Here is a 27,507-nt window from a genome sequence, read left to right on the forward strand (position 1 = left end):
ATCCCCTTCGCAATCCAAACTTCCCTTACTGTCCAAAGTGACCAGTAAGTTTGCGATCTATTTTGCCCTTGATTCGGGCACTTAATTGGCCTTCATCCACTTCATAGACGGTGGAAATGCCCCAAATTCAATGGCTGGCTAGTCCTCCACCTGAGTTTAGCTGAAATTTACCTTCAGTCATATTGAACCCAGGTCTTGGAGCTTCCAATTTTTGGCACACTTTCCGAGGCTGCTCTAAACTCTAATTTCTATTGTAAATTAGGGTTTACAGCAAAGAAATTGAGATTTCTCAGCCTCTAGTGATCTCAATGTTGCAATCTTTGGAGCAAGGCTATAGAAAGGCTGGGAGATGAGAGAGAATGTTGAGGAGAGAGAAAATTCAAACTTTCTTCGCGAAGAGCTAAAGAAAATCAATCATTTACTATTGCTACCCTGTCTCAACAGCCTATAGATGCTATCACTTACTGTTGATTGGTCTTTTCCTGCCCCTGGCTGCCCAGAAGGTCTTTCAATGGTTGCAAATCAGATCAGCAGTATCTCCTCCCTTTCTCTTGTAGGCTGAATACACAAAAAATGCCTCTCTCCAACCTCTAAAGACGTTTTTTAGTCTTGCATGGGCATTTTTGACAAGTGGCAACTTTCCCAAGTGGTTTTTCTAGCATTATCCGTAATTAAATATTAATTTTCAGTCTTTAAATGCTGAAAATTAATCTAATAATTATTTTGGTGCCCAGAAAAATAATCTGATTGGCCAATAATTAAATTGGCTAGGCAACTTTCATTCTCGAGTATCTCTGCATCATCTTTGACCATCAGATTGGCATTAGGTATCATTAAATGTCACTTCTCTAGTATTACCAACTGACACTTATGGCCGAATGAATGACCTAGGCCAACAATTGATACCAAATACCACCAAGTACATATACGGCATAACTTATAGCAACTTTTGCCTTTGACATCCCGTGATTTCCTCGGGTCCCGGACTCGTAAATTTACTCTAATCCCAGTTACACCTCACATGTGCAACATTTACTTAGACACGTGATAAAAAATTAATCCACATGCTAAGTGAGGTTTCAAAAATACATGTCCTCATGACAACACACTAGAGGCATGTTTTAGGAAAAAGGTAGTTCTAAAAATAAAGCACCCCCAGTAAGTCTTGTGGCAAAAATGTGGAGTGTTATCATTGTGGCAAGAAAGGGCACTACAAATGAGATTGTTTTCAATTGAAGAAAGAGAAAGGAAAAAACAAAAACATTGAAGATAACAAGCCTAAGAAAAAGGACAGCTATCCTGCAAAGAATAGTAGTGTGAAGATAGGAGAGATAAATGTAGTCACTCATGAGAATGATAGTGACGGTGATGTACTTATTGCTTCTTTGAGTGCACATGCGTTGATTGCAGATTATGAGGATGACATGCACACTTGGATACTTGATTCAGGTGCGTCTTTTGATGTTACACCACATCATGAGTGGTTTGTTGACTACAATGGTGGTGCATGTGGTTTTGTTCACTTAGGGGATAACTATGCATGTAAAATTGCAGGCATTGGCAGTGTGAAATTGGAATTTCAGCAAGGCTCCGTGTTTGTTTTGCATAATGTGAGACATGTACTTGAGCTCAAGAAGAGCTTGATAAGCACAGGGCAGTTAGATGATAAAGGCTATCACACCACCTTTGGGGATAGCAAATGGAAAATTTGTAAGGGCTCTCGCATTGTTGCCAAGGGCTCCAAAAGTGATACTTTGTATCCTTTGCATGTATCTAGTGTGCGTGACCATATAGTCACCATAACCGAGCAGCCAAGTGTTTCTTTGTAGCATAGCCAGTTGGGACACGAATCAAACTGAAAAGAAAGTACTTTCTCGCTTGGGTTATTTGCCGTCTTTTGAGGTATGCTGATTTTGAACAGTGTGATCATTGTATTTATGGTAAACATGCTCAAACATCACATAAAAATTCTCTTTCTCTAAAGTCTTCACCCTTAGAGTTGGTATATTCAAATGTATGTCAAATGCCAGGATTATCTCTTGGGGGGAAGAAGTATTTCATTACCTGGCACTTCTTGAAAATCAGACCAACAAGACATTAAAGTGTCTTCCCTTTGACAATGGTCGGGAATATGTGTCCCAAGCCTTTGAGGAGTTTTGTGACACCAAAGGGATTAAAAGGGAACTCACCGCTCCTCATAATCCATCCCAAAATGGTATTGCAAAGCGTATGAATAGGACCATTCAAGACAAGTTCCGTACAATGTTGTCACATGTTGCTTTACCTCATGGATTTTGGACAGAGGTTGTTATGACAACCGTACACTTGATTAATCGATCACCAAATAGGTCTTTGGGGGAGGGGGGGGGGGGGGGGGAAGTCCCCGAAGAAGCGTGGTCGGGCAAGCCAGCTTCATATGCTTACTTAAGAGTGTTTGGCTGTGAGGCCTTTGTGCACATTCACAAGGAAGAATGCAGTAAACTTGAGCCAAAGTCATGGAAATGTATTTTCCTAGGATATGGTGATGAAGGTGAGATGGGGTATCGATTATGGGATCCCGAGAAAAGAAAAGTAGTATGCAGAAATGATGCTATCTTTCAGGAAGATTGCATGCATAAACAGTTCGAAAAGACAGAGCAGGTCAGAAAGGTTGTATTCTGGGAGGATGTACCGATTGGACAGCAAAGAATGCCCCTTAGACAGCAGCAAATAACTGTTGTAAATCCCCCTGAAAATGCAGGGAATGATGCTGAAAATGATCAGTAAGATCTTACCCACCACAAATTCAACAAGAACAGATGCCTTTGGAACCAGCTGTACAACATATTGAATTTTCAGAACAGCAAGCTGTTAATGCAGATTTGTAGGTTGAACAACCACCAAATCTTGACCCTAGGATCCATAGGTTGACCAGAGTGCAAAGACAGCCAGATAGGTTTGTTGTTGGTGTCAATTATGGGGCTTCAGGATACCTGAAGTAGACAATACTAGTTAATTAGGTTTGTTCCTGGTGTCAATTATGGGGCACAGAGGATTTGTGTATCTGCTTTGGTAAGCAGAAGCCATCTGTTGTTGGGTTTACCGATGTAGACTATGCTGGCCATCCTGATTGCATGAAGTCTACTTCAAGATATGTGTTCACGTTCACGGGAGGAGCAATCTCTTGGATATCCAAGTTGCAAAAGTGTGTTGTGTTGTCTACTATAGAGGCATAGTATGTGACTGCCACTGAGGCATGCAAAGAGGCTTTATGGCTTTCACGTCTGGTGAGAGAGCTTGGTATTATAGATGTTCCTATCTATCCTCCATTGTGAGAGTCAGAGTGCTATCATGCTAGCATGGAATCGTGTCTTTCACGTAAAGACAAAGCATATATAGGTGAAGTATCATTTTATTAGGGATGTACTTGATAGCAAGAGCATTGAGCTTGTCAAGGTATATACAGATGATAACCTTGTAGACCTTCTCACGAAGGGTCTTCCAGTAGAGCAGTTTGCTCAATGCCACAAGATGATGGGGGTTGGAGAGTATATGTGTATTTCAGCTTTGTACATACATGGACTTAGCTTATTCTTTTCTCTACCTTTAGGCATATTGCCTTTAGGTGGGAGGTGGTTGGGAATAATGTCACGAGGACGTGAAAATTTGATGCTTTGCTTATGTTTAATTGACATTTGATTAAAGGATTAATCAAATGTGCAATTAAAAGATGCACGTGTTGCACATGTGAGGTGCAAGCTACTTTTTTTACAGTTGAAGGCCCAAGGACCCTGTGAAAAAGATGGGGTCAAAGGCAAAAGTTGTAACAAGTTACACTTGTTAGATTCTAGGTGAATTTTGGTGTCAGTTTGCCCCTAGGACCATTAATTGGCCATTAAGTGTCAGTGGGGTGACACTAGGGACTAGGCATTAATTAATGGATTAATGCTTGTCCAAGGGTCAATTAATGCATGGGACCACTTTGGGTTGCAAATGGCCTAGCCAATTAATTTTTGGATGGGCAAGGTCAATTTTCTGGGCATGGATTAAGGGTTGAATTAATATTCAGAATTAATTAATTATGAAAATTAATTAAATGGTTGGAAATTGCTGAAAATGGATTAAGAAAGTTGCCACTTGGCAAAACTTTCCCATGCAAGTAGGGGAAAGGCTAAATAGGGTTGAAGGGAGAGGGAAATCTCGTTTTTTCATTTTGGAGCTGTTGGGAAGAGGTGTTGGTGGACTATTGCTACCAGCTTTTGGGGCCATTTCCCAGCCATTGGAGACCATTTTGGTGATGGAGATTGCATATTCTTGACCTTGGGAAGCTGGCAATTGCTGCTGATGCACTTTCTCCTAAAGATCACAGTCTCTGATGCTCCTATTGTTGTTGGTGCATCCGTTTGGGGCTGGTACAGTAGGGCAGCAGCTGATTTTGATCAGTTCTTCGCGACAAATCTCAGAATTTTCTCTCTCTGCAGCATTCTCTAATCTCCTTCAGCCTATGCTCAGCTGTTAATAGAAATTAGGGTTTAGCAGACATCTTGGGATCCGTGCCAGTGATTGAAGGCTCAAGGGATTGAAATCAGTAGGTGATAATTGAAGATTATCAAGGGAATTCAGGAGTCAACCCATCCCAAATTGATTTGGGGCAGCATTTGGCCAGCCAAGGGTCAAATTGAAGAAGAAGTCCTGGGTGAATGAAGGGGCAAATGACCCAAAAGACTTGCTGGTCATTTATGACAGCAAGAGCAATTGGTTAGCAGGAGGAGATTGAAGAATCTCTAGTCGTACTCCTTCCAATTGAATGGAAGCTAAAGAAATACCGCAAGGGGCGCCAATTTTGGGGTCAACAGGGTGTCTACTGTCTAAGAATGTTATGGTAAAGTGTGTATTTCATTTTATGTGCATTTATTTATTGCTGTAATTAACTCTTAAATCAAGTTATCACCACCCATTCCAAGAAGGAAGGCTGGTTTCAAATAAAGGCTCAGCGTGCCTTTTACGGTGTTCGGGTGTGAACACATCCTTACACTCTTGTACTTTATATATTATCTAAACCTAAAGTGGTACACCCGTCATTGTACCAAATATTGATTGTGTGGTGCTCTCACTCTTGCTACTCACTCTTTTCTACTATTCTTTCTGCACTCAGTCTGCATAGCAGTCAGTCTCGATCCTAGCTAGGCTATCAAACTAGAGGTCTTGACTCCTTGAGCTCCCAAGACTAGCATTGGCAAGATTGAGGAGCTCTATGGTGAGCCCCTCCTTTTACAGGTGTTGGAGGGCGGCCAAGGATCTTCTAGAATGTTCTATGATGGCATCCTTGATGATGTAGGCGATGACATGGCATATCTTCTAGAAGGTTCTATGATGACATGGCAAGGGTGGGCTTGTATGGTTGGCTTGAGGATGTTCTGTTAAGGGTGCATTCGCATGGGGTGTGGATTCATATGGCATGAGCAAAAATTAATATGTAGACTTGATCATGGCATGTCCATGATAGATGGATTATGCACTCAAGCTGTCTGAGACCTTGTATAAGGGTTTGTTTTTGTTGGATACCTATGATGCATAGTCTCATGATGCTCTGGCAGCCACTACTCTATTGTTTGCTATGCAGAATGTAGAGCTATGGCATGCCCACTATGGACATATGAGTTTTGGGAGCTTGATGACCCTTTAGAGGTGTCATATGGTAGATACATTGCCTGTAGTGGAGACTCCACCTCCTCATGCATACGAGGGATGTATTTTGGGCAAGATGCACATATTTACCTTCAAATAGGATGGTGTAGTGCGTGCTGTCTGGAAATTGCAGCTTATTCACTCTGATGTTTGTGGTCCCATGAGGACACATGCACTTGGAGGTCATATTTTCTTTGCTACATTTATTGATGAGTACTCTCGGTATACATGGGTGTTTGGGCTGAAAGCAGAATCTAATGTGTTTATGCATTTTAAACATATTGTTGCAAAGCTTGAGGTTAAAACCTGCTTGAAAGTGTAGACACTTTGCATGGATAGGGGGGGGGGGGGGAGGGAGTACATGTCTCATGCTTTTGAGACATATTTGCTTGATTATGGCATTACGTATCAAGCCACTGTTAGAATGACTCCTCAGTAGAATGGTGTTACTAAAAGGAAGAATCGCACTCTTATGGGGATGACTCGTTGTATGCTCAAAAGCAAGAGATTGCCTTATAAATTTTGGTTAGAAGGTCTTTAGTGTGCAAATCATGTGTTGAATCATGTACCCACTAAGGCACTGAAGACTATCACCCCCTTTGAAGCTTGGCATGGCAAGAAACCCAAGGTTGACTACTTTTGGGTGTTTGGTTGCATAGCCTATGCACATATTCCGAAAGAGCTTCGTAGAAAGCGTGATGACAAGGTTGTAAAATGCATATTTATTGGCTACAGTTCGAAAAGCAAGGGCCATTGCTTGTATGACCCATGGACAAAGAAAGTTTTTGTCAGTATGGATGTCATATTTGCTGAAAATGCTGCATTTTCACATGATCAGTTTCAAATAGCAGCCACCCATGACATTGATGATGTCTTTGAGGGTCTCTTACCACTTTCTTTGGAGTCCGTACCTGCTGTGAATGGCCGGATAGACATAATATAGCAAGTTGTTGTTGCACCATATGCACCTAAATAGTAGGGTATTGATGATGGTTTGCCACATGTAGTGGAAGATGCAGTACGACATGAAAGTGCTGCTATAAATGTAGCAAAATTAGTCCCGAAATGGTTGTTACAAACTCTCCAGGAGAGTAACGTGAATGCTCCTTTAGCTCAATGCACTAGAAGGGCTGCTAGACATACAACACATAATGCAGGGGGAGCTCGTTTGGTTGATTTTACGGAAGTAGATGATGGTGATGAGCATGTATTTATAAGCTCGCTGTTGGATGATGATGCGCCTATTTCCTTGGACGAACCTTAGCAAGATGTGATGTGGATGTGCAAGGATCGAGATAGAGTGTAGATCAGGTATAGTGTAGAGTTCAGAGTAGAGAGAGTGAGCAGAAAGAGTGAGAGTACGACACACAAAGTGTTTGGTACAATGACTCGTACCACTTTAGGTTTTTGATTATATATATATAAGTACAAGTGTAAGGGTACGTGCACACCCGAACACTATAAAAGGCATGGTGAGCCTTTATTTCCAACAACCTCCTACCTAAAGGCAAGGTGCTCGAAGGTAGAGAAAAGAATCAACTAAGTCTATGTATGTACAAAGATGAAATACATATATACCATCCACTTGGATATCCAAGAGATTGCTCCCCCCGTGAACCTGAACACATATCTTGAAGTAGACTTCTTGCAATCAGGATGACCAGCATAGTTTGCATCCGTGAAGCAAACAACATATGATATCTGCTTACCAAAGTAGATACATAAATCCTTTGTGCCCTTAAGGTATCTCATGATAGGATATGCCATGTACTTGCTAACCACTCCCACCGCAAATGCAATGTCAGGTTGTGTAGCAACCATAGTGTACATCAAGCTACCAATAGCTGAAGCATAAGGTATCTTGGCCATTTCAGCCTTTCCATCATCAAATGTAGGGCTATCATCTGCACCAAGTTTCACATATGGAGGCAATGGTACACCAATGGCTCCCCCCCCCTCCACATTGAAACGCTACAAAACCTTAGTAACATACTCCTGCTGAGACCGATAGAGAAGACCCTTCGATCTGTCCTTGAGTATACACATGCCAAGAATGTGATTGGCCTCACCAAGTTCCATCATATCAAAGCTACTGTATAAACTTTGCTTCAAGGAGTCCAAGGTATGAACATCCTTGCCTGCAATTAGTATGTCATACACATACAAAACCAAGAGATTAGGCTGCCATCTGCTGCCTTCTTGATCTATAAGGAGTGATCAACTTGAGAGTGCGATGGAATCCCTAAGATTGCATAAATGTATGAAATTTATGATACCATTCTGGTGGTGCCTATTTCAGCCCGTACAAACTCTTGTTGAGTTTACATACCATGTGCTCTTTCCCCGTTGCAACAAAACCCTGAGGTTGATGCATATAGATCTCCTCATGTAGATCACCATGTAAGAAAGCTGTTTTACATTCATCTGTATGAGTTCCATATCTTCAGATGCAACCAAGCCCAAGATGGTTTGCAAAGTAGTCATTTTGACTACAAGAGAATATATTTCATCAAAATCAATTCCATGTTTTTGCTTGTACCCTTAAGCAACTGGTCGTGCAGGTACAAAGCATGGTTAGTAGCAAAAGGCTATGCATAGATAATGAAGGGACTTTTGCTGCTCCATCCCGTATGAGTAGGGTGAGATGTGTTATTGCTATGGCTGCAAATTATGGTTGGAAGGTACATCGGTTGGAGAGTAAGACAACATTCTTGAATGGGGATTTGCATAAGGATGTTTATGTGTGACAACCTCTAGGGTTTGTGGTTAAGGGGAAAGAGCACATGGTATGCAAGCTAAACAAAGCTCTTTATGGTCTCAAACAGGCTCCTCGTGCATGGTACTCTAAAATTGATGCATATTTGGCTAGCAAAGGGTTCAAAAACAGTCCAACTGCTCCCACTCTATATATTAAGAATGAAGGGGGGGGGGGGGGGACTTGCTGATTATCATTCTTTATGTAGATGACATGCTGGTCACAGAACCTTCGGAATAAAAAATTGCAGATTTCAAGGCTGAATTGAAACATTGATTTGCTATGTCAAATATGGGTTGTCTACAATATTATTTGGGGATTCAGTTCACCCAAAATCAGCATATTATCATCATGTCACAATCATAGTATGTGGATAAGTTGTTACATAGGTTTAATATGCAGGATTACAAACCTTTGTGCACTCCTATGGAGCCAGGCTTAAAGCTGTCTATGCATGATAGTGAAGAGATGTTTGATGTTGCAATTTACAGCCATTGTTGGCTGTCTTATTTATCTTTGCAACGCACGCCTTGACATTCTATATGCCATATCTCAGGTGAGCAGGTATATGCATAGCCCACGGATAATACATTGGCAAGTTGTTAAGCGGATCTTCAGATACTTGCAAGGTACTCAGTCATATGCATTATTATTTCCAACGGGGGGAGACTTGCAATTACAGGCTTATAGTGATTCAGATTGGGTCGGCGATGTAGACACTAGGCAGTCTACTAGTGGACATTGTTTCTTTTTGGGCCGTTCATGCATTTCATGGCTAAGCAAGAAACAACCTACAGTGGCAATCTCGTCTTGTGAGGCTGAGTACAGGGCAGCCTTCATGGCAACAATGGAATGTGTATGGTTGTGCAGATTGTTGTGACTGATCTATATTTACCATTGAAGGGTCCTACACCCATTCTTTTTGACAATCAAAGTGCTACTGCAGTGGCGCGAAATCCTATGTTTCATGCTCACACGAAACAGATTGAGGTGCATTACCATTATGTCAGAGAGAGATGCTATGCAGGAGAGATCAACTTGATGTATATTCCTGCACATGAAAATGTTGGAGATATTTTCACCAAGGCACTACCTCGTGAGAAGTTTGAGGCTTTTCGCAAGTCCTCAAACTTGCTACCCTTTGGTGGTTGATCATTTCTGTACTTTACTACATTGGCACTATAGGGGGGTATTAGAATTTGCCAATTCTATGGGCAGTGCCCAATGTTTTAGTCTTTAGTTCTTTTTCAGTTCTTAGTGTGAACACAACTAAAGTTATAAGTTGTGTCACCACTCTTAGAGTTAGAGTTAGAGTTAGTTAACTCTAGTTGAGTTAGAGCCAGGTCTATCTTTAGGCCTATCTTATACTTTTCATTCTCATTCTTTCAGCTCAACAAGTACACTCTACTCTTTTTCTTCAACACACTCTCATTCTCTCTTTTGTTTCCTCTATAGCTGGCTGCCATTTTCCAACACTTTGGAGGAAGGTCATTGGGGTTAGGTGGATCTATAGGACCAAATTTTAGGCTGATGACACCTTGGACGAGCACAAAGCCAAGCTTGTTACCAAGTGTTTTGCTCAGAACCGACTTAGACTATGTAGAGACCTTTGCCTCCGCAACCTGTATGTCTACCATTAGGTTGATTTTGGCATTGGTAGCTCATCATAGGTGGCATATTTATTAGATGGATGCCAAGTTTACGTTCTTGAATGGTGATCTTCAAGAGGAGATTTATGTGGAGCAGCCACTTGGTTTTCGTGTCCTAGAATCAAAGGATCATGTTTATTGCTTATGGAAGGCCCTCTATGGCTTGGAGCAAGCACCCTAACCTTGGTATCAACAGACCACTTCTTTCTTGACCACAGCTTCCGGTGGTTTGATTACGACCTCAACTTCTATTTTAGATTGTTTGATGATTGGCGACAAGATATGTCATTTTTCTTCAGTTTCCTTGCAAGTCATTTAAACCATTTGTTCTTGTAGGCATGTTGTACTTTGAATTTGTGTTCTAGTAATTAATACAATTACCTTTCATAGAGAGAGAGAGAGAGAGAGAGAGAGAGAGAGAGAGAGAGAGAGAGAGCTCAATGGTTTGAGATTTTTTAGGTGAATGAATTGGTAAACCGGTTTGAAAGATGCCAAGATGTGCTAAATAACCTTTCAACCACCTTAAATCCAACCATGGTAAGATGCAAGCCTTTTGATATTCTTTCATTATTTGAATTGCATTGTTTTTTTGTATTTGAATGTGGAGGGATATTTATTTACAAGTTTATCTTGTCAAATCTATTAACTATCAAATCTTTATTTATATATGTGGTCAACTATTACATTCTATCCATTAGTTCATAAGAACTTGTCCATCCTATGGTACCAAGACCTCGGCGCTTGCTTCAGCCCATAAAGAGCTTTCTTCAAGTGAAATACCTTGTCAATCCGGTTAGTGGAAGAAAAGTTGGGAGGTTGCTCCACATAGACTTCCTCCTCCAAATAACCATTCAGAAAGGCACTTTTGATGTCCATTTGATAGATTGGCCAATCATGGTGAGTGGCGAGTGCAACCAATAGATGAAAAGATGTCAACCGAGCAGTCGTGCCTTGTATTTGTCTAAAGTACCATCAGCTTGGTCCTAAAGATCCACTTCGTCTTGATGACCTTCTTGTGACTAGGATGATCCACTTCGGTCAATACTGTCTAGTTCCTTTTTCATGGTCTCATGCCATAGAGGGTCTTGAAGAGCCTCTTGCCAACTGTCTGGCTCAAAATGTGCAATGTAATCAGCTGTAAACAACGATGTATATGAAGCATGAGGGGCGAGCCGAGCAGACCTTCTAGGGCCCTTCGGAGTGAGATCCAGTGGAAGGATCCCCAAATCCCGCATGGTTTGTTGATACTAGTGAGGTAACATGTATCGTGGTTGGAGGCTTGGGAGCTTAAGTATTTGCAGGAAGATTAGAAGTGAGTAGTAGATCCGGCTTAGTAGGCATGATCTCAAATGATGTGAGTGAAGGGGAGGACGAAGAGTCCAGTGTAGAGGATTGTACGATGTCCCTCTTATCAAAGACGACATCCCTCCTAACGATCACCTTGTTCGTTCGAGGATCAAACAAATGATAGGCTTTCGCTTTAGAAGAATAGCTCACAAAAATCAAGAGATGAGCTCGAGGGGTGAGCTTTCCTATTTGATTTTCAAGAGGCTTGACTATCGAAAACTTTAAAGTTAGAAATAACAAGCCGAGAGCCAAAGAATCCTCATATAGAGTCTTTCTAGGGACCACTGAAACTAGCCTTCTTGGAAAGGGCGGTAACTTCCTAATTTAGTACTTAACTACAACAATCAACAAATGAATATAACTTTAAATGCACATATTACCTTAATAATCTTGGACATTGGACACCTTGTTGGCCCCAAAACTAGTGTCCCTTTCAGTATTTCTTTAACTTGATTGCTAACGGAATGAGTACAAGCTGAAATTCACAATCTTCTTTGCTATTCCAAAAAGCCTCTTTGTTGTAGCAATAATCAACAATCAATTCAGGCCAATTGCCCCTTGATTTTTCACCTAGGACTTGCACAAATGGAACCATCAATTGGACAAATGCTTCCCCAAATTACAATGAATGGGCTGGCATCTGAATTCCCTGACAATTACATAAATTTCAGGTACTCAATTCAGTGTGCAATGCCTTCACCAATTGGCATGGGTTCCGAGGTGGCTGTCAAACCCTAATTTCTGCAGAAATTTAGGATTTACAGCAGAGAGCTCTCTGTTGCCCACAAAATTTGGCTGAGATCTGGTTAAAATGACTGAGAAATGCTGAGATCTCTTGAGAATGGGTTGAACAAGGTGAGAGAAAGCAAAGATGAGAGAGAAATCTGATTTTCTTCGCAAGAAAACCCTAAATTTTGCGTGCTGCCTGCTCCAGCGTGTATTTAATACAGTTGCCTACTACCAAGCACCTCCAAAATGCTGTCACTCGATCAACAATTCTGTTGCTAGCCCCTAGAAGGTGACTCCTTGCTGTCCCTTCCTTGCTGAGGCCCCTAGATGGCTATCTTTTGCAGCAAGTTGTTGTTCTTTGATCAGAAAATGGACCAGCAGCTGTCTCTCTCTCTCTCTCTCTCTCTCTCTCCCCCCCAAGTTGTAAATTGATTGAATGGCTGAGACCCAACCCCCAAAAACGTTTTCTGTATGGGCATTTTTGCCAAGTAGTAGCCTTCTAAACCCATTTTTCAGCATTATCCAGCCATTTAATTAAAATTTTTAATTAAATAATCTTGGAAATTAATTTTAGCCCTTTTGACCTTGCCCAAAATTAAATGTGTCCATCGATAACTAAATTGGCTAGGCCATTTGCAACCTGGAGTGGCCCCCAATCTCTATTCATCCTTAGACTGGCATTAATTAATTAATTAATGCTAGTCCCTAGTGAACTAACCCCCAAAGCCTAGTTGGCATAACTTATCATAACTTTTGCCGTTGACATCCATTGCATCCTCGGGGTCCTTGGCCTGTTACCATGAAATAATTGCCATGTGCATCACATGTGCTAAACAAACTTGCACATTTGATCAATAACTTAGTCAAATATTATCAACAAGATTAAATTAGCTCAAAATTTCATGTCCTCATGATTTCCCAATTGCTGCAGTTGGGCATTGGTTGAGGATGTATACTGAAGTATTAACAGCATCGACCCAAAGGTGCTCAGGAAGCTCTGCTGCGAACAGCATAGAGTGTGTCATATTCAAGATAGTCTGGTTCCTACGCTCTACGACTTCATTTTGTGCATGGGAGTTGATAGAGGGGAGCTGGTGTGCAATGCCTTGCTCCTCTAGAAACTCACAAAAATCGTGGGAGGTAAGCTCACCACTAGAGTCATTCCTCATAGTATCCACACGATGACTAGTCTGGTTATGGATTAGCAATACCCAAGCACTGAAATAAGTAAAAGTATCAGACTTGTGCTTGAGGAAGTGCACCCACATGTATCTAGAGAAATCATCCACTATCCAAAAGAGGTACAATGCACCATTTAAGGTGGCAATGTATGTGGGATCACAAAGATCTACATTAATGAGCCTAAGGGCTTCCGCAGCTGGAGTGATAGATTACTGAGGAAAGGGTGTATTATGCTGCTTACCTAGTTGACATGCTTTACAGACCTCTTGAGATAGTTTTAGGTATAAAAGGCCCTCAACCATCCCCTGATGTGACAGCTCATAAAGAGAGTCGTAGCCAAGATGTCCTAAGTGAAAATGCCAAAGACACTTAGAGTTCGTGGGCTCTCGTATAGTAGCCAAAGCTTGGAAGCGATGGGACTCCGAATTATCGATAGTCGGCTCGGTAAGAAAGTGGGTCATGTGGTAAAGGCCATTAGGCTGTGTCTTGTTGCGAGCAATCACTAAACTAGTCTGAGAGTCTAGGACCTTGACTGTGGTTGGTGTGATGAAATCTGCTTGCCCCAACTGGCAAAGCTACTAAATAGACAACAAGTTCACCACAAGCTGGGGATGTGATAGACAAATGAAGCGAGATAGGAACCCAGGTCAGTGGAAAAATTGACGCGGCCTTAGGCTTGAATCGTGACTGAGGAGTTGTTTCCTACGCAGACACTCCCGGTTGTAGATGCTCGGGAAATAAGAATGTCCGCTCTAGGAGTCATGTGCTGGGTAGCTCCACTGTCCACAAGCCAAACAAGTACTCACGTGCTCGGTTGTGACGAGCAAGCCTGTAGGCACCTCATCAGGAGGCAACTCACAGATATGAACAAGATTCGCATTTGATGTCTCTAAGGAGATGATGTGGGCCTCGGCAGACCAATGAGACAAACCCTTTGGAGTTGAGTAGTTTGCCGACTGTGATGACGGACTGGTAGTAGTGTAGGTCTAGCCTCTCCACTACCCTTGCTAAGGGTTGCTATCACCCTGCTTTCCTTGTTGGGGTTTACCCGATTGGGGTGTGGGGGTTTGATTCTTAGATTTTGGCTATGTGCCTTTTGCCTTGGATCGACACTTGTCGTCATAATGGCTAGCCTTTTGACAAGGTTGACAATACCTATTCTTTTTAGGTACATTTTGCCATCCTGGTCTCTAAGGAGATGATGTGGGCCTCGGTAGACCAATTAGACAAACCCTCTGGAGTTGAGTAGTTCGCTGATTGTGATGACGGACTGGTGGTAGTGTGGGTCTAGTCTCTCCACTGCCCTTGCTGAGGGTTGCCACCACCTTGTTTCCCTTGTTGGGGTTTACTTGATTGGGGTGGCAAGGTCTAATTCTTAGATTTTGGTTGTGTGCCTCTTGTCTTAAATCGACACTCGTCGTCATAATGGCCAGCTTTTTGACAAGGCTGACAATACCTATTCTTTTTAGGTACATTCTGCCATCCTAGTCTCTAAGGAGACGATGTGGGCCTCGGCAAACCAATTAGACAAACCCTCTGGAGTTGAGTAGTTCACCGATTGTGATGATGGATTGGTAGCAGTGTGAGTCTAGCCTCTGCCCTTGTTGAGGGTTGCCACCACCTTGCTTCCCTTGTTGGGGTTTACCCGACTGGGGTGCGGGGGTCTAATTCTTAGATTTTGGCTGTGTATCTCTTACCTTAAATCGACACTCGTCGTCATAATGGCTAGCCTTTTGACAATGTTGACAATACTTGTTCTTTTTAGGTACATTCTGCCATCCTGGTTTAAGTGTGGATTGATTGTTTCCTTGGGATTCACTAGCTCTATTTTGATTTTCATTTTGATTTGAGTTTTGTGAGCCCTTGCCCTGCTGCTCCCTTTGAGAAGATGCAACAAGAGTCCCCTCTATCGAGGATGTGTTATGAAATTGATTGAATAACTGTGCGTAGTGCAACAGTTGACACTTAAACTCATAAAATGTGGGCATCTGAGGCTATGAAATCACTTGCTGCACAAAATGGAAATATTTTCTTGGTAGCTTGTTAAGAAATAGGGTAACCTGATCATTAGAGGACTTAGGAGTGTCAGAGTGAAGCAATGCGGAAGTGAATGACCTTGACAAAGAGCGAACAGAGAGAGAAGAGAGAGAGAGAGAAAGAGCCAGTGAAACACAGAAAATCTGTAGTGAAGAATGCCATATAAGGATGCAGAGAGAATATCTGCGTACGTCTCCGCCTTGAGGACTTCGATCTCAGTCATCCCTGAGTGCTGTCTCTGTCACCAGCAGGCTGAAATCTGTCAGATACAAGTATACAAGACTGTTGGAAACTCAGCCTTATAAAGGCTGAAAAGAATGCCTGAAAAATACCTGAAATAATCAAGTTGGCTGCATTTAATGCAGCCAACTGTAGTCGGATGGACAGTTAGACTACTGCCATGTGGCAAAACTGCCACATGGCATTGCTGATGTGGCAGGAGATGACTCTCAACACCCCCTCTGAGAGCCTGGACAAGGCAGCAGATGGAGGGATCTGGAATGTCGATGAAGTAAAGCCTGGGGAAGTGCCTTTCTAAACAAATCTGCAAGATTGTCTTCAGTCTTACAATACTCCACATCAGTGGTTGCATCCAAAAGCTTCTCCCTGATGAAGTGATACTGGATCTCTATGTGCTTCATCCGGACATGGAATACGGGTTTCTGTGCCAAGGCAATGCAACTCTCATTGTTGCACCACAAGATAGTAGGACAAGTTTGGGGGCAGCCAAGCTCCTCCAACAACCACCGAAGCCACACAGTCTCACATGTGGTAGAAGAGGCAGCCCGATACTCTACCTCGGTCGAAGATACGGCTACCGTGGGCTGCTTCTTGCTACTCCAAGAGAATAGCACTAGCACCCAAGGTAAAACAATTACTTGTAGTAGACCGCCTTTGATCCACATCGCCAGCCCAATGTGAATCACTCCAACATGCAAGAACAAGATCAGAAGCACCTATAGCTGGTGGATAGAAAATCTTGAGGTTGGATGAAACCGGCCTGTTCACTGGAAAGGGCGGTAGTGTACAACCAAAATATATAAATGCTTTCACCCAATTCACAGTCGCCCACTTTACCTGAACTTAAAGACACAGAACCAAGAAGAAATACAGGAAGCTAGAATGCTCTTGTTGCGACACAGACACCCTGTTGGCCCCTAAGTCAGGCGCCCCTTGCGGTATTTCTTTATTCATTAACAAAGGGATAATCCCACTATAACTTGCCTACAAGCTGTCCCTGTACAAAGTGGAGAAGGAAACACAGTTCCAACCCGATTTCGACAGCATAACGGCAGTACAACTTGACCTGGTCATTATCCCTACTCAATAGGTGCCTATAACTTGCCTACAAGCTGTCCCTGTACAAAGTGGAGAAGGAAACACAATTCCAACCCGATTTCGACAGCATAACGGCAGTACAACTTGACCTGGTCATTATCCCTAAACACACTCAATGAAGTGCCTGGTAAGAAATTCAGCACGCTGAATTTTCTGGTTTTTGTCTTTAAACTGCTCCAAAATACATGTATAGTGTCCCTGGAGCTTCCTTGAAGCTTCTGGAGCAAATAGACACCAAAAATGTCCAAAAACCTAAACCTACAAAAATATACAGCAGGCTGTAATTTCCTGTTTTGGGCCATGTTTTACCTGCCAATCACTTGTGTGCATAGCCAGCGGGCTCCCGCACCTTATGGACCACTTGCCCTTTGCATCCTGCGAGATTTCACGCGAGAAATCTCAGGAAAACAGCGTTTTCCACACAAGTATCTGCTTGGGAATGCAATTAGCAAACCCTGTACCTGTTCAAGAGGCTCTTGCCTCGGCAATTATGCATAAACCCACAACAGTGTACATGATCCATCTGATCAGCCCACAACACTGTACATAATCCATCTGCTCAGATAAGGAGAGAGTGACCTAGGAGGAGCAAGCTCAACCTCAGTACATGAGTCAGAGATGAAGAAGTACCCTCCATAGCTGATGTATTTGCAACAATCTGCCCTCAGCCCCATGAGTTCCATGCTCCAATTTGCCCCTCATGCATTGAAACTCGTTTTTGTGCTGCTCTCTCTCTCTTTTTTTTTTCGTAAAAGGTAATTGTATTAATTACGAAAAAAGTACAAGATTACATGATTACACGAGTACAAGAGGCACGAGGGCCGTAGGCCAACGTGTGGGAAATCCCCGGACTAGGGTACTAAAAAGTGCTCTCTCTCTCTCTCTCTCTCTCTCTCTCTCTTTTGGGAATTTATGCCCAAATTGTGACACATGGCATACATGTAACAATTTTCCTGTTTAAACCTTTCGGTCTAAAATTCTCTATGATCGGTGCAAAATTTGACCTCGGCACAGACCAGAGAATTAATCCTGGTGCAAAAACGAAGATAATGACGCGAACAGATTCTGGGGTCCAAAAATAGTAACTCCCTAAATTTTAGGAGCCGCTTCCATTGCATCCCCACTAGTCTTCTAACCATCTTTGTAGACTATGGCTACATCCAAATTTGCAATGTAGCTCAATTGAAAGTGAATTTCCACTGATGACCCCACATGGACTAATCTCTTCCAGATTTGTCCATCTTCACTTTGAACTAGTCTCTTCCAGGCTAGTTCTTCAACACACTTGTCCATATACACTTTCACAAGTCTCTTCTAGGCTTGTCAATCTACAGTGCCATCAGTCTCTTCCAGACTTGTATTGGACCTTAATTGTCCAGTCTTGACTCACTGGACATTCCTGTCCGTTTCACATACTGGCCATGCAACTCAGGCGTTTAGATTTCAAGAGGGATCCTTCCAAAAAAGAAAAACCGAATAAAGTAGTAATAAAGAAATCAGCAAAAAAGTAATAGTTGTCACAGTCTTGTGACATACCTCCCTCTTGAAATCGCTAACGTCCTCGTTTGCATGAATGTCATACATGCTTCCAGCTAACCCAGTGAACTTACACTTGTCACCACATGTACAACACATACATGCTATCGGTCAATATTGTGTACTGAACACACTGTTAACACATGTATGTTCTAACTGTGAAACATGGCAGACTATCATCATGTGACTCCACATCACTGTTTCCAGATATAGTGGCCGGTACATCACAATGATATCCCCATAGTGGCAGATTCTCATTTGATGACTCCACATCACCTTGACTAGAGATCTAGTGGCCGGTACATCAAAATGATATCCCCACTGAGTCAATTCACAGAACACATGCCCGATCGAGTAACCATTGTTACAACATGTATTCAATTCAATAGAAGTAAAAACTGTATTCTTGCAAGCAATACTTACTTCTTTAACACTGAGAAAACCATATGGACACAATAAGTGTTAACCTGTACAAAATCTGTTTCTGTACATAATTTCTTTCTTGAGCAATTGTCACTTTGACAATCTATTTCAGCTTTAGAGATACAAGGGGTCAAGGTAGGTTGCAAGCGAAATACTTGAAGGTAAAGTTCCAACACATTAGGTGACTCTGCAAGTTCACCTTCGTCCGTCCACTTAGCATCTATAGCTGGATAGTTCTTGAACTTAATCAAATACCTTCTAGCAACCTTGCCTTTCACTTTCCTTTCCTTGTGTGCCAGTACCTGTTCTGGAACCAGAATTTCATCAAGTTCCTCAACTTCAGGCTGTTCCTCAACTGGCATATCTTCTGGCACATTACCCACATAGGGCTAAGAAGACTTACATGGAAAGCATTATGAATCTTCCAATTGTCAGGCAATTTCAGCCTATAGCTGACATCATTAATCTTCTCTGTTACTTGAAAAGGCCCATAGTATCGCATACTAAGCTTAGCGAAAAGACTTTCCTTGCCTTTTCGCTTCTTTAAGGGTGCCTTTTCAACCCGCAACAGTACCCAATCACGAAGTGAAAATAACAATTCACGACGGTGATGATCAACAGCTTTGTTTTGCTTTGCCTGAGTCCTTTCAAGGGCATGCTTAACTTTCTGATACATTTCATCCATACTCTACACATACTGATCTGCGTGAAAGATCTTATTCTTTGTATGCAAAATGGGAGGAACCCTTTTACCACCTTCAACAATTTCAAAAGGGGCTTTGCCTGTTGATGAATGCACAGTGTTATTGTATGCATACTCAACCAAAGGCAAATACTGCTCCCACTTTGAGTGCTCTGACACATAGCACTTAAGCAGATCCAAGATAGTAGAATTTGCCTCTTTTGACTGTCCATCAGTCTGTGGATGAAATGACGATGAGAACTTAAGTGTTGTGCCCATGTTCTTAAATATGCCTCTCCAGAATAGACTTGTCATCCGTGGATCACGGTCACTGACAATAGACTATGGCATACCATGATACTTGAAGACATTGCATATAAACAAACGTGCCATCAGATCTGGTTTTATCTTCTTCCTGACAGGAATGAAATGAGCATGTTTGCTAAACCTGCAAATAATAGTCCATATTCCATCATTTCTTGTCTGTGTCCTTGGAAGATCAAAGATAAAATCCATAGCTATGCTTTCCCATGGTTTATCTGGAATAGGCAATGGCTGTAAAAGCCTTGGTGCTTTTTGCCTGTCAAACTTGACCTTCTGGCAAATCAAACACCGCTGCACAAAAGCATCCATGTCTCTTCTTAAAGTAGGCCAATAAAAGAATGTCTCTACTGCTTTGACTGTTGCATCAATACCACGATGCCCTGTATACGATGGAGAATGACTTTGTGTCATAACTTTCCGTCTCAATGGCGTAGTCACACATAGTCTACCGTGCATCAACATGAAACCATCCTTGAGAAGATAATGCTCATGATGTTGTCCATTGACAAGCTGATCAAAGATCCTTGCAAAATCTTCATCATCAGCATACTGTTCCTTCATATCATCAAGCTCATGATGATAAGGAATTGACACAGCTGAAATTTGTGGCTTCCTTGACAAAGCATCAGCCACAACATTCTTTTTGCCTTCCACATGCACAATCTGAAAATGGAACATTGATTGCCCAACGCATATGCTTTTCTGACAGCTTAGTTTGAGTTAAGAAATAACGCAATGTCTGATGATTTGTCTGGACAACAAAATCTGCCCCAAGTAGGTAGTGTTTCCAACTAGAAAGCGCATGATCATAGCCAACAATTCTTTCTCATAGACCTGCATAGTCTTCTCTGGCCCTTGCAAGATTCAGCTTTCATAAGCCACTACCCGGCCATCTTGCATTAGCACTGCACCAATGCTATTGCCACACGCATCACACTGAACAACAAATGACTTCCTAAGATCTGGCAGAATGATCATTGGACTAGAAGTCATCTTTTCTTTAAGAAGATTAAAAGCTGAAATCTCTTTCTGTGCCCATTGGAAAGAGACTCCTTTCTTCTGTAAAGCATGTAAAGGTGAAACAATCTCTGCAAAATTGCGAATGAACCTCTTGTAGTAAGAACACAAACCCAGGAAGCTTTTAACATCATGGACAGTCTTCAAATCTGGCCATGTTCTAATTGCTTCAACCTTAGCAGGATCCATTCGGACACCATCCTTTGACACTATTGTGCCCCAGGAATTGGATTTCGTCCAAGAAGAACTCACTCTTCTTGCCATTGATAAGCAACCTATTACTGCGAAGCTCATCAAAGACTGCTTTCAAGTGTTCTCTGTGCTCGTGTTCATTCTTTCAAAAGACAATCACGTCATCAAAGAATGTACCAACAAACTGCCTGTATGGACAAAAAATCATGTCCATCATTCGATTAAATGTAGCAGGAGCATTAGTAAGTCCAAATGGCATTACCTAGAACTCATAGAGACCAAACGTAGTTCTAAATGCAGTCTTATGCACATCCTCTCGCTTAATCCTGATCTGATGGTATCCACTCTTCAAATCTATCCTGCTGAAAATTGACGCTCCTTCCAAACGGTCAAGGATGTCGTCAATTCTTGGAATGGGGAACCTGTTCTTGATGGTACTCTTGTTCAATGCACGATAATCTATGCACATGCGCCAAGAGCCATCCTTCTTTTGCACTAAGAGCATTGGTGAGCAAAAGGGAGATGAACTTGGCTGAATCAGCCCTTTTTCTAACAGCTCATTCACCTAGCTCAATATCTCTTTCTGTTGGGCTGCACTAACCCTATACGGAGGTCTATTTGGTGGGCTACTACCTGGCACCAAATCTATCGCATGATCCTCAGACCTCTCTGGTGGCAACTGTGATGGTAATGAGTCAGAAAAACAATCACTGAATTGAGACAAGAAAGCAGACCTGTCTCTATCTAACATAGAGAAATTTGACTCATCATTATCCTTGACATCACGTGCAAAAATCAAGTACGCAGAAAGATGATTCTTTATTACAGATGTAATGGTAGAAGCCGATACAACAGGTACATACTCTCCTTTAAGCTTCACATCAAGCACATGAGTCTTTCCCCTATGTTCCAAAGTCAGTGTCTTGTTAAAGGCATCCAACGCACCATGCTTTCTGAACATCCATGGCATTCCCAACAAGACATCACAGCCTTCAAGTGGCATGATATAAAATTCTTCTGCATCAACACAAGACTGTATATGAAGACGTAGCTTTCCAAGAATGGGTGTCACAGACTCTGAGTGGCCAGGACATGCCAACCCTGCCTTTGCTGTGTAGCCCATCTCATCTGCTCTGATGCCCAAAGTAGAAGCCAACTCTGGTGAGATAAAGTTTGCCTTAGCTCCAGGATCAAAGAAAATGAGTACATGTTGATCCCTAACTTTACCCCAAGCTCTGCAAAGCTCATTAGCATCCGAGTGTGGCTTGTCTCCCAGCATATCTGGCACTAAACCTGCTGAAGGTTTGGGCTTCTTTCCTTTCCTGTCCTCTTTATCATCATCAGCTGGTCTCTTATTCTTGTCCGGACAATTAGACGCAATATGACCAGTCTGCTCACAGATAAAGCACTTTCTCTCAGCCATTAAAGCCTTTTTCTCTTCAAGAGACTTGCGGACAAAAGGCTTCTTCTGGTCCTTTGACTGCTGTTCAAAGAACTTGGCTGGCTTCTTCTTGAACTGCCAAGGTTTACGTGTGCTTTGAGAAAACTGAGAAACCTGTTTACCAAATGGCTTCTTTGCTGAAAATTTCTCAGATTTGTCCTGTTTAATGCTGCCCCCAAAACCACTTGACTGTCCCAGCAATAATGCATTTCCTGTGCTGGCATTCTCAATTAACTGAGTCAAAGTGGCGACCTTTGTCTTTGTACAATAATTCCGGAGTTCCTTGGGCAGCCCGCAGCAGTATTTCTCTATTTGCTCGGTCAATGGCACAACCCTTTAAGAAGTAACTGGAAGCAAAGCCTCCCAAAACTTCTTGTTATAATCTTCCAGATCCTTGCATTTAGATGCATCCAAATTGTGCCAAGCTGACATAACATAGATCTCAAATTCATTGGTTAATCAAGCAGAAGCAAATACTTGCTTAAAGTAAGTCCAAGTGGCAGGAGCGTGTCCTTGCATCAACAGTGTACTCCACCATTGACTAGCATTGTCCTTAAGAAAGATGGTAGCTTTCCGAACCTTAGAAGGCTCTGTAAAGTTCCCTCCTGCAAATGCGGCATCAAACTGCTGTAAGAAAGAGAGAGAGCCTTAGTCCTATCTTCAAATCCTCGAAAGATGTCAAACTGTACGGCTGCACCACCTTCCTTGTATGGCTTTGGCTTCTCATGAGCCATCAAAGGGTTCGTAGGATATGCCTGTAACATAGGAACACTAACAGGTGGCATGGAAGTTGCCGGACCACTGACTACAGGGCTTGTAGACACAATACTTGCTTGCTGATTTTGATAATCAGCCATACCAAAAGTGCCCTGTGGCATGCCAAAACTGCCCTGAACTCCCTGAAATCCAGGCTGCATGCCTATATTGCCATACATGGGGTTTGGCATAAAACCTTGTGTACCCCCAAACACTGTTCCTGGTACATAAATCTGGTTTCCAGGCGCATAACCAGCCATACTCTGAAATACAGATCCACCTCCAAAGTACCCAAGATGTACAGAGGTCGGTGGGAAAACTTGTGGTAAAGCTTGAAAATTGCTTCCCTGTCCATTTAAGCCAACATTTGGCTGTTGTAAAGTGGTGAGCTGAACTGGCAATGCCTGTGTAACTAGCGTATCCGCCACCTGTTCCTGGACAGTCGGAACGAATCTTGGAGTCTCCATTGACTCCGCAAGCTGCCTTGGTGTTTCCACTGAATCTGCAGCATGCTTACCCTTATCCTGGATCTCTACTGGATCTGAAATCTTTGCAGATTGGCCAACTTGCTGTAAAGGAAGAGAGGGTTGCAAAAATGCCAAAAACCTTGGATTCTGCATCACTTGAGTAAACATACTCACAGCAGCAACTAATTGAGTCTTGAAAATGTCTTCATCCATAGAAGAAGCCGTAAGAACTTGTGGCTCAACCATAACAGGAGGAGTAACAAACTGTGGAGGTCTAGAAGACTCTCCCACCTCATGAACAACAGGGATCTCCTATGATGAAGACGCTTCCTCTTTGGTGTCTTCCTTTCTATCAGCCGTAATGCACAATTTTGTGTCTACACCCAAACAGACCTTGGCTCACTCTTTAGGGAAAAAGTGATTCATGTCCCGGCAATGGAACCATGAAACCGGCCTGTTCACACTGGAAAGGGCGGTAGTGTACAACCAAAATATATAAATGCTTTCACCCAATTCATAGTCGCCCACTTTACTTGAACTTAAAGACACAGAACCAAGAAGAAATATAGGAAGCTAGAATGCTGCTGTTGCAACACAGACACCCTGTTGGCCCGGCCCAGGCGCCCCTTGCGGTATTTCTTTATTCATTAACAAAGGGATAATCCCACTATAACCTGCCTACAAGCTGTCCCTGTACAAAGTGGAGAAGGAAACACAGTTCCAACCTGATTTCGACAGCATAACGGCAGTACAACTTGACATGGTCATTATCCCTACTCAATAGGTGCCTCCATACACCTAAACACACTCAATGAAGTGCCTGGTAAGAAATTCAGCGCGCTGAATTTTCTGGTTTTTGTCTTTAAACTGCTCCAAAATACACGTACAGTGTCCCTGGAGCTTCCTTGAAGCTTTTGGAGCAAATAAACACCAAAAATGTCCAAAAACCTAAACCTGCAAAATATACAGCAGGCTGTAATTTCCTGTTTTGGGCCCTGTTTTACCTGCCAATCACTTGTGTGCATAGCCAACGGGCTCCCGCACCTTATGGGCCACTTGCCCTTTGAATCCTGCAAGATTTCACGCGAGAAATCTCAGGAAAACAGCGTTTTCCACACAAGTATCTGCTTGGGAATGCAATTAGCAAACCCTGTACCTGTTCAAGAGGCTCTTGCCTCGGCAATTATGCATAAACCCACAACATTGTACATGATCCATCTGATCAGCCCACAACACTGTACATAATCCATCTACTCAGATAAGGAGAGAGTGACCTAGGAGGAGCAAGCTCAACCTCAGTACATGAGCCAAAGATGAAGAAGTACCCTCCATAGCTGATGTGTTTGCAGCAATCTGCCCTCAGCCCCATGAGTTCCATGCTCCAATCTGCCCCTCATGCATTGAAACTCGTTTTTGTGCTGCTCTCTCTCTCTCTTTTGGGAATTTATGCCCAAATTGTGACACATGGCATACATGTAACAATTTTCCTGTTTAAACCTTTCGGTCTAAAATTCTCTATGATCGGTGCAAAAATTGACCTCGGCACAGACCAGAGAATTAATCCTCGTGCAAAAACGAAGATAATGACGTGAATAGATTCTGGGGTCCAAAAATAGTAACTCCCTAAATTTTGGGAGCTGCTTCCATTGCATCCCCACTAGTCTTCTGACCATCTTTGCAGATTATGGCTACATCCAAATTTGCAATGTAGCTCAATTGAAAGTGAATTTCCACTGATGATCCCACATGGACTAATCTCTTGCAGATTTGTCTATCTTCACTTTGAACTAGTCTCTTCCAGGCTAGTTCTTCAACACACTTGTCCATATATACTTTCACAAGTATCTTCCAGGCTTGTCAATCTACAGTGCCATCAGTCTCTTCCAGACTTGTACTGGATCTTAATTGTCCAGTCTTGACTCACTGGACATTCCTGTCCGTTTCACATACTGGCCATACAACTCAGGCGTTTAGATTTCAAGAGGGATCCTTCCAAAAAAGAAAAACCGAATAAAGTAGTAATAAAGAAATCAACAAAAAGGTAATAGTTGTCACAGTCTTGTGACATCGGAGGTCCCTCTTAGAAATTTAAGTATCGTTTGAGAAGCCTGCCAATGCACGTGTTGAGGTGCACTCATGAACCCATCAAGAGACCCACAACAAAACATAGATCTGTTGAGGAGCCAAATCAATGATCCAATTAGTTGATGATAGGAGTGAGTAGCATCCGCCAAAGGAGAATCTGTGTGTGAAGTAGCCTTCTAGTTAGGATCCATAGGAGTAGAAATGGACCGACAATCCTCTATCTCAAAAGTCACTAAGAGCTCCTGTACATATCTCTGTTGAGAGATGAAAATCCCCCTCTTGAGACTGATAAATCTCATGGCCCAAAAAGAAATGGAGAAGTTCTAAATCCGTCATCTCAAACTTCTGATGTAGGGCTGCCTTCGTCTCTTCGACCTTCAGGGTATGATCACTTGCAACAATCAAGTCATCAACATACAAAACAAACAATAGACGACCTCCCTCGGAAGTGTGCACATAAAGCTGCGGATCGGCCCTAGAGCGTCGATATCCCAACTTGGCGTGGAGAAACGAATCAATCTTCTCGTTTCAAGCAAGCGGAGCTTACTTCAGGCCATACAAGGCCTCCTTTAACCTGTAAACCTTCCCATTTGAGGAACCAAAGCCAGGAGGCTGCTCTACACAGATCTGCTCCTTTAAATCATCATTCAAGAAGGCCGACTTCACATCCAATTGAAAAATAGGCCATCTCCTATGACCAACCAAGGTAGGAACAACACGAATAGTCGCCATGCGAGATGTAGGGGCAATAGTATCATGGAAGTCACCTAGCCACTATGCAAAACCTTTAGCCACAAGGCCAGCCTTGTGCTTGTCCAACGAGCCATCACTAAGGTACTTGGTCTTGAAGACCCATTTGATACTAATCACCTTCTTATGAGAGGAACGAGGCACAAGGAACCAAGTGCCATTCCGCTCAATAGCCTCTAACTCGGCTTCCATCACCTTTTGCCAATGATCAGACTGTAAATCCTCCTTCAGTGTTGTAGGCTCTCTATGCTGCATAACACAGGACATCAAACAATAGTTAGAGCAAATGAGCTCCGTAGAATGTGCCTTGTGCCTTTGTGACCTCTGCGGTCCATCCTGTGGTTCCCACTCCTCAGGGACCCCCTCGATCCCTGAACCACGGAGTGTGTCACGAGCCCAGCGGCGCTCCCCATCTATTGAAGACTCGGGTATATTCACCGGCGGGATCTCCACTGGGGTAGCTTGTGGAAGAGAAGATTTAGAATGTGAAGAAGAATCTCCATCAAGAGGCTCTGGCTTCAAAGGAACTATCTTGGGAGCCCAACTCTCCCTTGGATCTCCAAGTACGGGGTACTCCTCACCCCCCTCTATGGTCGGAACTTCCACGAACTGCACATCTGGGCTCGTGGAGACATACCACTTTACGGGATCATACAAGCGATAACCTTGGGACTGGGAGCTATAGCCAACAAAGACCTGTCGTTGGGAAGCCGCCTCAAATTTGTCATGTTGCGTCTTCGGGATGTGCACATAGGCATCACATCCAAAGATCCTGAAATAAGAGACATCAGGCTTAGTCCCAAAGTAAGCCTCAAAAGGTGTCATCCTATGAGCGGCCGATGTGAGGGATCGATTTAGGATGTGAATTGCAGTAGCCACTGCCTTGGCCCATAGAAATTGAGGTGACTGGCGGTGCTCCATCATGGTGCGTGCCATATCGATCACACTTCCGTTCTTCCGCTCCAAAATGCCATTCTCTTTAGGAGTGTTGGTATTAGCAAACTCTTGGTGAATGCCTCCATCTGCACAAAAACGAGCAAACTCATTAGAAATAAATTCACCACCCTTGTTTGATCGCAAGGTCTTCAATCTCCGGCCTGATGAGTTCTCCTTGAAGAGAAGCCAATCCT

The 27,507-nt window shown here is 42.7% G+C and overlaps 1 protein-coding gene and 1 pseudogene across 3 annotated transcripts in view; one reads left to right on the forward strand and one right to left on the reverse strand.

Annotated features, from left to right (window-relative positions):
- LOC148016532 (uncharacterized) overlaps window positions 1-27,507 on the forward strand; it is a 105,896-nt gene that overhangs the window by 48,435 nt on the left and 29,954 nt on the right. For 2 of the 3 annotated variants that reach the window (XM_087664628.1, XM_087664629.1), the window contains exon 3: window positions 10,531-10,608. The exons of the other annotated variant lie outside the window; for it this stretch is intronic. In XM_087664628.1, coding sequence (XP_087520754.1) covers window positions 10,531-10,608 — 78 coding nt within the window. The remainder of the gene's footprint in view (window positions 1-10,530; window positions 10,609-27,507) is intronic. 3 annotated transcript variants of the gene reach the window in all.
- Window positions 15,586-23,725, reverse strand: LOC148016534 (uncharacterized; annotated as a pseudogene).

The sequence above is a fragment of the Lygodium microphyllum genome, chromosome 23 (assembly GCF_053477565.2).
Source record: "Lygodium microphyllum isolate KBCC chromosome 23, Lygodium_microphyllum_v1.1.10, whole genome shotgun sequence".
Lineage (NCBI taxonomy): Eukaryota > Viridiplantae > Streptophyta > Polypodiopsida > Schizaeales > Lygodiaceae > Lygodium > Lygodium microphyllum.